Source organism: Neolamprologus multifasciatus, chromosome 19, assembly GCF_963576455.1.
Source record: "Neolamprologus multifasciatus chromosome 19, fNeoMul1.2, whole genome shotgun sequence".
Lineage (NCBI taxonomy): Eukaryota > Metazoa > Chordata > Actinopteri > Cichliformes > Cichlidae > Neolamprologus > Neolamprologus multifasciatus.
In genome coordinates this window covers 12,380,566-12,392,647 of record NC_140457.1, presented here as the reverse complement: position 1 = coordinate 12,392,647, position 12,082 = coordinate 12,380,566, and the positions used below count along the sequence as shown (strand labels likewise).

Genomic DNA, 12,082 nt, shown 5'->3' with positions numbered 1-12,082 from the left:
ATCTAAGCAGGACGTGAACGCACCTTGCAAAAGACAACGCAGGTTTATTTCATTCAAGCTTTTATTTCACATCACATTGTCCAGACCAAACCAGAAAATCTTCCACGTAGAAAAAAGAATGAAAAGGCATTCGCTGAAACATACTTGTAGACATTCATTATAGAGGAATTTCATTGTTACCATTTGGAGCAGTTTATTTTACATCTACAGTGTTTTCACGTATGCAATGTGTAAATAATTAGCCCCTAACACACCTATGCAATTTTTTTTGTTAATGATAAAAAACAACACTTCAATTTTAGATCATCCATTGCCAGTTTATTAGATTATTACAGTTTTATTTATTAACAAAAACCAATGCAGTCTGATCTCCATGAAGATGAAATGTTCAGTTTATCTGACAGTTTTAAAGAGGTAGTGGATTGTGTTTTAGAATCATTTGGGGATGCTTTTGTGCACACATTGTTCTTTTTAAACTAGTGAGTTTAAATAAGAAAAATAAACCTTAACCGTGGGAAAGAATTCAACACACCTCAGATTGCATCCTATCAAATAATCACAAAATTAGATCTACACCACTTTAAAACACATTAAAAAACAGAACATTACAAATTTCATGAAGGCAGAATTTACTGTAGGACTATTACATTAAACAGCATTACTTAAGGTTAGGTCAAGGTTTACACTCAGTGCGTTTCCCCACCCTATACCAATATAAATGTTAGGCACATTTAAATGGCAGGCTGGAGTTTTTACTATGAGCTACAGCCACAGCATGGTGATTCGGTCACTTGTGAAATTTCTTGCTGGAATCTTTTGCATGGTCCAGTAGAAGCTGGCATGGTGCAAACTGATTCCCGTAGACGGCCTCGTATTGCCTCATCTTGTTCACCAGTTTGTCAGCACCAAAGCTGTCCACAAAACGGAAAGGTCCTGGAAGCAGCAAGATGTATGAGAAATATTAGTATTACATACATTAACCAGGAGTAACTGCAAGATGAGTATTCAGTTGTGAAGTGTCTTTGTAATCAAATCTGACCTCCAAGGCAGGGGGGGAATCCAAGACCAAACACTGCTCCGATGTCTCCTTCCAAGGGGTTGTTCAAAATACCTTCTTGCAAACACATCACAGCTTCGTTGACAAATCGAGAGACAAGTCTGTACTGCACTTCAGAGTCTGATGAACTGTGAGAAACACGAGTGGTTAAACATCCCAACCTCAAGAAGCAAGTAGAGCACTGCATGAACTTTTAGATTTAAACCTGCAATGATAGCACTTTCTCCCCCCCCCCCCCCCCCCTTTTTTTTTTTTTTTTTTTAAAATAAGAAAAGTCTGAACTGAATGTCCTTTTACTACTACCTCTATAACTGTCAACTTACACAGAGGGGTTTGGTGTCAACTTATATTTCTCAAGAATGTCTCCAATATCCGGGTTCACATCTCTGACTTTAGTTCCTGGCTGGTAGACGTAGCAACCCTTTCCTGATTTGCGGCCTTGAGAATAATAAAGAAAACATTAACACAATTGATAATCAAGTAAAATTAAAACTTAAGCCCTTAAGTCACTCACCATATTTCAGTAAGAAGTGAAGTACATACCCTTGAATCCCAGGTCCACCATAGTCTTCAAAACCTCCACATTTCCACCACCAAAGCGGGAGCCAAAAGCTTTCCCAAGGTCCTCTGCCACATGGGCGGCAACGTCAATGCCAACTTCATCAGCCAGTGTGGCCAAACCCACGGGGAACCCAAAACCTGTGGTGAGTGCATCCAGTTTCTTGGGGTCAACACCTTCCTGTAAATGCAGAAAGATAAATTAACATATTCTCTATTAAATAATGATGCTGTTACATCATTTACAGCAGTCAGCACTGAACTCCGAGCTGGAATTTGTTACTGGAACAACACTAACCTGAAGTAATCGCACTGCCTCAGCCAACATGGGAGCCAGGCATCTTGTTGTGTAGAATCCGGGTCCATCCTGCAAAAACATGTTACATTTTAAGTTAAACCATTGTTAATTTTAGTTTAAACTAAGAGGGGAAAGAACACACATGGCGCCAAATCTCACCCCAACAACTATGATGACTTTTCCTTGCTTCAGGCCAACTGCCACAGCGGAGGCAGTGGTGTCCTTTGATGTCTTATCAGTGGTTATAATCTCAAGGAGCTGCATCTTGTCCACTGGAGAGAAGTAGTGCATTCCAATCACCTAAGAATGGACAAATAAAACAAATCAAAACTTTCTGATTTCAAGTTAGGTCAACATCAGCACCATTTTTATGGATTTTTTGTTTTGCCATAATAGAAGAACTGGCCAGCAGGCCAAAATGAAAGTATACAGCATTATTTGAAAGGTGGATCTTAGGAAGTTAAACTGTTCTCAAGTACAGACCTTTTCTGGTCTTTTGCTGGCAGCTGCGATGTCCTTTATGGGCAGAGCAGATGTGTTGCTGGCAAATATGCAGTGAGGGGGGATCACCTGAGAACAAAAGCAAGATCACAGCTCAAAGTTACAGTTAGTGCTACAAATGCTTACTAACCAAGTATAAATCACATGGTGTAAAAAAAATTATACTCACAGCTTCCACCTCTTTCACAACTTTATGCTTGATGTTTATGTCTTCAAACACAGCTTCAATAACCATGTCGGCCTTTTCAAAACCCTTGTAGTCCAACTGGCCAGTCAGGTTAGACAGTATAGAGTCTCTCTCAAACGATGTAATGCTCTTCTTTTTGGTCTTATCATTGAGCCTTGTTTTAAAAGAAAGAAGTCATACGAGTCAGCAAAAAAAGCTATAACATTGCCAGAGGTGACCTGACCGTTATTTTATCATGACTGTGTCACTGCATCCACTGTATTTCCCATCAGGAGGTGGGTTCAGTGCTGGGTGATATAGAAATGAGCTCACCCTTTGTAAACTTGCTGTTCACCTCTCGCCAGTCCTTCCACTGTGGTGTCTTTCAGGATTGTATGCACACCTTTGTCCACGCTCACCTGAGCAATACCTGCTCCCATAAGACCTGCTCCCAAGATGGCAAGAGTCCTAGTGGTAAAGAAAGACAACCTAGATGTGTACTTACTGTCATGAGGGTCAATGTGTCATATTATTAAAAAAAAAAAAAAAAGAAATCACAGGACTGAAACTCATTAAAAATATCAAGGGCAGGACATTAGCAACTTTAATTATTAAAGAGGAAGACTTGCTTGGGAATGTTCATGTGGGTTGTACTTTTTTGAAAGCTTTTGGCTTGTTTATAGTTCTGTTTTGACTTCTGGCAAATTACCAGTTGTGTTAAAATTCTTTATGTTTAAACAAAGCAAAATAAAATAAAGTTGTTTTGTTTTTAAATTCTTGGATGCAAATATGCTAACCCCCTTCCCATCTGCATTACACTTACTTCACTTCTCTTTCAGGGGTTCCAAAGCGATTCTTCTTGCATGCAACCTGACCATGGTACAGACCAATCAGGGCTGCCGATTCTGAAGTTTTAGCCAACTGACCAAAATTCTGTGATGAACATGGATATTGATGCCGTTTATAAACACATTTTATTAATGTAAATATTTAGGGTGCCAATAATTTAGGAAAACAACCTCACCTGAGACTCCGCTAGGTATCCAACAACAGGTCCTTGTTCAACTCCAGTTTTCACACACTAAGAGGAGGAAAAAATATATAATAAAAATGTTATATTATTTTCTTAAAATATCTTGTCATAGAAGCCAAAGGTGCAGATTGCATGAGAAAGGTTTACCAAAAGCGATGCCATGACTTTGACTTCTCTGTACTATCCATATCTTTCACTGTATTTCCCAAAACATATTCATTAGAAGGCGCTTTTACTTACTTCGATGATTTTCAGGGGTGCTGGATAAAGTCCTTTGCTCTGCTTCATAACTTTGCCATAGACCGTTTTGTAAATCTGATTCCGGACAAAGGGGAAGCTCATAACATAGTCTTGAATCTCTATGGAGACAAGAACAGAAATTTTATTTAAGACAAAACAAGCAAGAGTAACTACAGAATCAAATGATAAACAAATCCAATACAACTTACTCTGCATTGTACCCTTTTGTTTGCGAAGAGAAATCTTTTTGTTGGTAATCCCTTTGGCACACTCAATGGCAACTTCCTCAAGGTATTCTATTGTTCTTTCCTCTGGACTCTTCAGTCCTGGTCCTTTAATACAAACAGAAATAATCTCATCCTCAGACTGAACAACATACACTCAAATACTTAACAAACTGCACAGATTATAGCAAATTATATTACTTCAAATTACCCACATGTTCACCATTTTTTAATTTTACTTGGGTAGCATTAGAGTTTTACCTAGAGGATCTACGAGTTGGTCAACAAGCTTCATCTTCTTGGCTTTATCTGCTCGGATATTTCGTCCTGTCAGCATCATGTCAAAAGCAGAGGGGAGGCCAACCTACAGGTAAAGAAAGATCAATAATGCACTGAATAATCATCACTATTTAATATGTGGAGAAAGAAAAATACACTAATACATTTTTTTTAATGTTTTTATTTTTATAGAGGTTATAATGTGGTCCACACTAGAAAACAGCACATGATGAACTGGAGTGATAATCAGTCTGCAAAGTCTCCAACAGCTTAAACCAATTACGAGCATTACCTGACTGCTCTGTATTAGAGCTTTGCCAATATAGAACATCGTTGCTGCTATTTCACAAGTATCTGCCTGTATGCCACTTTTTTAAGTGAATAAAGTTCAACAAAATCAAAGACAATTTAGGGAATAAATTCCAGTACTAACCATTTTGGGGAGTCTTTGTGTACCACCAGCTCCAGGTAGAAGACCCAGCATCACTTCTGGAGTCCCGAGAACTGTTTTTTTGCTCTTTGTTGCAACTCTGTACTGGCAGGCAATAGCAAACTGAAATGCAACAAAAAGAGCAGGTTAGAGAACACATTATCATTATCGATCCCTGTTAAACACAGCAAGATGCTAAAAATAACACTTATTTACCTCTAAGCCTCCTCCTAAGCAAGAACCATTGATGGCAGCGACAATGGGCTTTGGAGATTTTTCAATCTGCTCAAACATTTTCTGTCCTTCCTGAGAAAGTTTGGTAACCTCTTCTGGGGTTTTGCAGCCCTGGATCATACTGAATCAGATGTAGAATATTTTAAATAAAATGACAAGCCACTTGGACTCATTATTCAGAGACGTCACTCATTTTAGTGTCACGCTTTGTGTCTGCACTACCACCCTTAAGGAGTTTGTGCTTACTTGATATCAGCTCCTGCAATGAAACATCCCGGCTTTGATGAGATAAGAACAGCACTTTTAACGGCATTGTTTTCCCACACTTCATTCATGACCTCTGTCATCTCTTTTTGCATTTGAATAGACAGTGTGTTGACCTAGAGGGAAACATAATTATAGTTACACTTAACCTGCACGATGCAAGACTGCAAAATAAACTGTCTGTTACTGAGCTCACACCTTTGAGTTTGGGTCATTAATCCGTACAACAGCGACGTCTCCCTTGACTTCATAGTTCACATGTGTTCGGGCTGCAAATACAGAAAGAAAAGAGTGTAATTAGGTTCAGCGAGTGTCTGACATATTTTTTATACATATGATTGACAGTATGATTGTTCTGAAATTACCTAGCATGGCAGAAGATACTGAGAAGGAGCGATAAGATGCGCCTGTAAAAACCAAGGGAAAAGACAGTGCATTATTAGTTTATGTGCCAAGTTAGTTTACTATTGGGTTTTTCCATCACAAATCTCTGTATGACTTCTGCTGATCCATGTCCCATTTGCCTGAAAATTTTATGATCTAAAGTTAGGATAAATACACTAGTTGCTGTTCAATTTTAACTTTATATATGAAATCCATCCATCCATCCATCCATCTTCATCCGCTTTATCCGAGGCCGGGTCGCGGGGGGCAGCAGCCTAAGCAAAGAGGCCCAGACCTCCCTCTCCCCAGCCACCTCCTCCAGCTTATCCGGGGGAACACCAAGGCGTTCCCAGGCCAGCCGAGAGATATAATCTCTCCAGCGTGTCCTGGTCTGCCCCGGGGCCTCCTCCTGGTGGGACATGCCTGGAACACCTCACCCAGGAGGCGCCCAGGGGGCGTCCTTGTCAGATGCCCAAACCACCTCAGCTGGCTCCTTTCGATGTGGAGCAGCAGCGGCTCTACTCTGAGCCCCTCCCGGATGGCCGAACCTCTCACCCTATCTCTAAGGGAGAGGCCAGCCACCCTTCGGAGGAAGCTCATTTCCGCCGCTTGTATCCGCGATCTCGTTCTTTCGGTCACTACCCACAACTCGTGGCCATAGGTGAGGGTAGGGACGTAGATCAACCGGTAAATTGAGAGCTTCGCTTTTACACTCGGCTCCCTCTTCACCACGACGGACCGGTGCAGTGTCTGCATTACTGCAGCTGCAGCCCCAATCCGTCTGTCGATCTCCGGCTCCCTTCTCCCATCACTCGCGAACAAGACCCCGAGATACTTGAACTCCTCCACTGGGGGCAGGAACTCATCCCCGACCCGAAGTGGGCACTCCACCCTTTTCCGGCTGAGAACCATGGCCTCAGATTTGGAGGTGCTGATCCTCATTCCTGCTGCTTCGCACTCGGCTGCGAACCGCTCCAGTGCGAGCTGGAGGCCCTCACCCGATGAAGCCAACAGAACCACATCATCCGCAAAAATCAGAGATGAGATTCTGAGGCCACCAAAGCGAAAGCCCTCCGCCACTTGGCTGCGCCTAGAAATCCTGTCCATAAAAATTATGAACAGAACCGGTGACAAAGGGCAGCCCTGGCGGAGCCCATCACCCACCGGGAACGAGTCCGACTTATTGCCGGCAATGCGAACCAAGCTCTTGCAACGGTTGTATAGGATCGAATGGCCCGTAGCAATGGGCCAGACACCCCATACTCCCGCAACACCTCCCACAGGACACCCCGAGGGACACGGTCGAATGCCTTCTCCAAGTCCACAAAACACATGTAGACTGGTTGGGCAAACTCCCATGCACCCTCAAGTATCCTCGAGAGGATGAAGAGCTGGTCCAGTGTTCCGCGACCAGGACGAAAACCGCATTGTTCCTCCTGTATCCGAGGTTCGACTAGCGGACGAACTCTCCTTTCCAGCACCCTGGCATAGACTTTCCCGGGGAGGTTGAGGAGTGTGATCCCCCTGTAGCTGGAACACACCCTCCGGTCCCCCTTCTAAAAGATGGGGACCACCACCCCGGTCTGCCAGTCCAGGGGTACTGCCCCTGATCTCCACGCAACATTGCAGAGGCGTGTCAACCAAGACAGCCCTACAACGTCCAGAGCCTTCAGGAACTCGGGGCGGACCTCATCAACACCAGGGGCTCTGCCACCAAGGAGTTGTTTAACTGCCTCAGTGACCTCGCCCCCAGAAATTGGCGGGTCATTCCCCTCATCCCCAGACTCTGCTTCCTCCTCGGAAGACGCGTCAGTGGGATTAAGAAGGTCCTCGAAGTATTCCTTCCACCGCCTGACAATTTTCCCAGTCGACGTCAGCAGCGCTCCGCCAGCACTGTACACAGTGCAGGTAGAGCACCGCTTTCCCCTCCTGAGACGCCTGACGGTTTGCCAGAATCTCTTCGAGGCAGTCCGAAAGTCTTTTTCCATGGCCTCTCCGAACTCCTCCCACACCCGAGTTTTTGCTTCAGCCACTGCCCGAGCCGCATTCCGCTTGGCCTGTCGATACCTGTCGGCTGCCTCCGGAGTCCCACAGGCTAACCAAGCCCGATAGGACTCCTTGTTCAGCCTGGTGGCTCCCTTCACCTCTGGTGTCCACCATTTGGTTTGGGGATTACCACCACGGCAGGCACCAACCACCTTGCGGCCGCAGCTCAATGCAGCAGCTTCGGCAATGGCGACGCTGAACATGGTCCATTCGGACTCAATGTCCCCTGCCTCCCTCGGAATGCTGCTGAAGCTCTGCCGGAGGTGTGCGTTGAAGATCTCGTGGACTGGGGCCTCTGCTAGTCGTTCCCAGCACACCCTCACTACGCGTTTAGGTGCACCAGGTCTGTCCAGCGTCCTCCCCCGCCACCTGATCCAACTCACCACCAGGTGGTGATCAGTTGACAGCTCAGCCCCTCTCTTTACCCGAGTGTCCAGAACATATGGTCGCAGGTCTGGTGATACGATTACAAAATCGATCATCGACCTACGGCCTAGAGCGTCCTGGTGCCACGTGCACTTATGGACACTCTTATGTTCGAACAAGGTGTTCGTTATGGCCAAACTGTGATTAGCACAGAAGTCCAATAACAAAGCACCGCTCGGGTTCAGATCAGGGAGGCCATTCCTCCCAATCACGCCCCTCCAGGTCTCGCTGTCGTTACCCACATTGAGCATTGAAGTCTCCCCAGCAGGACAACAGAGTCTCCAGGTGGAGCACCTTCCAGCACCCCCCCCCCCCCCCCCCCCCCCCCCAGGGACTCTAAGAAGGCTGGGTACTCCGAACTGCCACTCGGCGCATAAGCGCAGATGACAGTCAGGACCCGTTCCCCGACCCTAAGGCGCAGGGAACAACCCTCTCGTCCACCGGGAAAAACCCCAACGTACCGGCAGCAAGCCGAGGGGATATTAGAATACCCACCCCAGCCCGCCGCCTCTCACCAGGGGCAACCCCAGACTGAGACAGAGTCCAGCCCCTCTCCAGGAGACTGGTTCCAGAGCCCAAGCCATGCGTAGAGGTGAGCCCGACTATATCTAGCCGGTACCTCTCAACCTCACGCACTAACTCAGGCTCCTTCCCCACCAGAGAGGTGACCATTCCATATCCCTATTGCCAGTCTTGGCAGCCGGGGGTCAGTCCGCCAGGGCCTCCGCTCCTGGCCGCCACCCGGCACACAATGCACCCGACCCCTATGGCGCCTCCTGCGGGTGGTGGGCCTGCGGGAGGATGGGCCCATGTCTCCTCTTCGGGCTGTGCCCGGCCGGGCCCCATGGACTAAGGCCCGGCCACCAGACGCTCGCCCTCGGGCACCCTCCCCGGGCCTGGCTCCAGGGCGGGGCCCCGGTAACCCTATCCCGGGCAGGGTAAACCGTTCCCTCGGTGTTCTTTTCATAAGGGTCTTGAAATCCATTTTTGAAAAATAGTCCAACCCTTTTCCAACATTTTTCCCCCCTAAGTTAATTCTCAGGTAGTATTTGTACATGAATATAAATATTTAAATATACATTCAAGATATATTAAAGATAAATGCCCAAATTTTTCTTACCATAAAGTTCAATCAGAGCCAGGGGTCTTGGCCTTGGAAGACTACTTACATGAAAGAAGCTACTAATCCCCCTTTTATTACTGTTAATTACTCTGATATACATTTATTTTTTTATGTAGAAAAATATTTACATTATACTTCTGAGCCCTTGAAATCTCTTGGTATATTTTAAACTTAACCTGAATTAACACAATCCTCCAGGGTAGCAGATGTCAAAATGGTTGGTATAGGATGAATTGAAAAGGATATGAAATACGCATGTATTTCACAAAATCATTTTCTTAGTTATAATTAGAGTAAAATCTGGAAAAATCACAAATTTTGTTTTTCTGTTATAGCTACAGATATTTCTTACTTATTGTACAACTTGTCATATTAGCTCAATCCTGCACCAAAGTTAAGTAAGTTAATTATTCATTTGACGTTCAAAAGTATTATAGGAGTTTTGTTTTGCATAATTGTGAAATACAAGTATATATTATTTAGAAACAGTCACGTTGTCTTTTTTTAAATAAAGGTTTATATTAGTGTGAGCTCAAATGTAACACTTTCTAAGACTGCTTAAATTAATGTTTTTATATTTGAACTAAAAATGCAAATATATCTGTCCCATGTTACAGCTTCTGTTTCAATTTTATAGTAAGAAAAAATTTCAGGTTTTTACCTTTAATAGTTTTTGAGATATTAATGTTCAATGACGTCAGATTTCAATGTGCGAAAAAAAAAAAGCCTGAAAATGGATGGGCAGGCCTTCTATAACAAAAATCTCTCTTTCTTCATATACACATACGTGCGTGAAGCTAAACTTTCACAACAAGCATTATGTATGTTCAAATCTTGGGGCATAAAAGACAAATAAGAAATGATCTAACAGAGAAAAATGTCATGATCTGAGATGGAATAACCCTGTTGCAACCAGTTTTTAAAACATTTTGAAATATTTTAAACAACATCTTTTGCGTACAAATTAAGAGTCAATGTCATATTTAAAAGGAACTTAAACCGAATGTCCTCGTGCATTAAATACATCTGATGTATATAAGACATTCACACAAGATTTCCGTGACCTCAGTGCACAGCGACCTTTCACCTACATTCTCCCCTCACCAGTAGGACAGAAACCGCGGTCATCACAATTGTGAATACTTTAAATCTCAGTCTGAACTGTCTTAATCAAGACAATTTAAAGCTTAAAAGTGTAGCAAATCGATTTACAGCTTTGACCCACTTCCACTTTAACTTATGGGATTCCGTAGCAGTAGGCTAGCTAGCGCTTAAAAGTGTTCTCGCTGCACAGATAAAGGTTTAGGAGTGTCGCGCACTTTAAAATTCTGGTTAAACTTTAATTGAGATATACGTTTACTGACTCAAAATTAGCGTTATTTAACCTGCACTACCACACGTTTATGCAGGGCATTCGTTAGCGCTAAGAGCTAGTCGCAAGCTAATTATACATTTACGACACTTAAAAACATATGGACTCTCGCTGTCATTCTCTCTTCCGACTTTGCTTAAAATGTCTGCATGAAACAAGTGTATAGTCTACCTGTGAAAACGTTATATCTCCTTAATGTGAGCCTGGAGAGAACACCAACAGCTCGTACACCGGCCATCTTGGGAGCGTAGGTCAGTCTGCGGTGGCGTGAAGTGAAGCTAGCTAACTAGGAGGTGCTTTAGAAGAGAAGAACGAATACAAGACTTGTACTACTTCCTGAAAGCGGTCAATCGGACAAGGTACTTATTGGCTGTCTTTCAACAAACCCCCACAGCATTGGTCAAATCTTAGGAACTCGCACCTAATTGGACGCCCAAAGACTACAAAACGCCTCTTAACTAAACTGTTAAAAATGAACCAAACGTAAGTACTGCCGGTTGGGTTTCACCCACGCTGTCCTTATACATTTTTTTAAATAAAAATTTCAAGCAATTACTACTATTGTTATTACTATTTTGTGTATAGCGAAAATGTTCAATTTTAAAGTTAACAATCACACCGTATTCATGATGCAATCGCAGCATGCTACCACAAGGTAGAGGCAGAAATCAGTGAATACAAACATAACCAGAATATTTGCACTGAGTTCTTTAAATAGCAGAGATATTTACCCATGTATATGTATTTATGACTAAAATGTCCTTTAGCTACAGATTTCAGAGAAGTGGCGCCTTTTAATAAAGACACGCAGGAAGAACTGCGTCTTTTTTTCTTTTTCTTTATTTACCTAAAGCTACAGTCTTCTGCATAGATAAAGGAAGCACATTTCTTCAGGTAGCCAACAATTTTGTGGTAGTCTGCATGAATGATCAGTGCAGATTTGCTCTAAGAAAAATGTGTTTTTTACATTAAGAAATTTTTACACAGGAGATATTACAAATACAATTTTTGGACAAAAAAAGGAAAAAATATTTACAATTACTGTCTACGTGTTTGTTCTCCACAGTAACAGCACAAGGGCGACATCCCGTGGGCAGTTAACTGAATTGCATTAGATTGACAGTTTACATTACAACCATGCACTTGAAGTTAACATACTAGTAACAGTTTTGCAGTTAATTCAATATTTATTAATGTTATAATGTTCACATTTGTGTTGAATCCGTTTTTGAGAGATTTCCTTTCAGAAGTGCGATCGTTTTGGATAAGGTGGTTTGTGTTTCTGAGGAACTGCTCTACCTCAACTAACAGGAACTGATCACTTTCATGATATGCTGTTTGTGGCAAGACCAGATGAGGGGATAAAAGAAAATCTAAAAGGAAAGTAACTATAATTCCTTTTAGACATGTGCATAATAGTGAAACAATAAAATATTACTATCCTTAG

General features: G+C 43.1%; 1 protein-coding gene and 1 long non-coding RNA gene across 2 annotated transcripts in view; one reads left to right on the top strand and one right to left on the bottom strand.

Moving 5' to 3' along the window:
• The window catches only part of LOC146496096 (uncharacterized), a 236,414-nt gene that overhangs the window by 81,262 nt on the left and 143,070 nt on the right, over positions 1-12,082 (top strand). The gene's annotated exons all lie outside the window — the stretch shown is intronic.
• Positions 44-10,950, bottom strand: hadhab (hydroxyacyl-CoA dehydrogenase trifunctional multienzyme complex subunit alpha b). The gene is made up of 20 exons (XM_085143215.1): positions 10,807-10,950; positions 5,650-5,691; positions 5,483-5,553; positions 5,267-5,400; positions 5,003-5,141; positions 4,790-4,909; positions 4,339-4,441; positions 4,063-4,185; positions 3,854-3,972; positions 3,605-3,661; positions 3,404-3,513; positions 2,914-3,048; positions 2,584-2,755; positions 2,397-2,483; positions 2,073-2,213; positions 1,914-1,982; positions 1,601-1,796; positions 1,381-1,495; positions 1,040-1,185; positions 44-933 (listed from the first exon to the last, which is right to left on the bottom strand). Exons 1-20 carry the CDS (start codon positions 10,871-10,873, stop codon positions 788-790), a joined length of 2,292 nt encoding a protein of 763 aa, XP_084999341.1. The 5' UTR covers positions 10,874-10,950; the 3' UTR covers positions 44-787.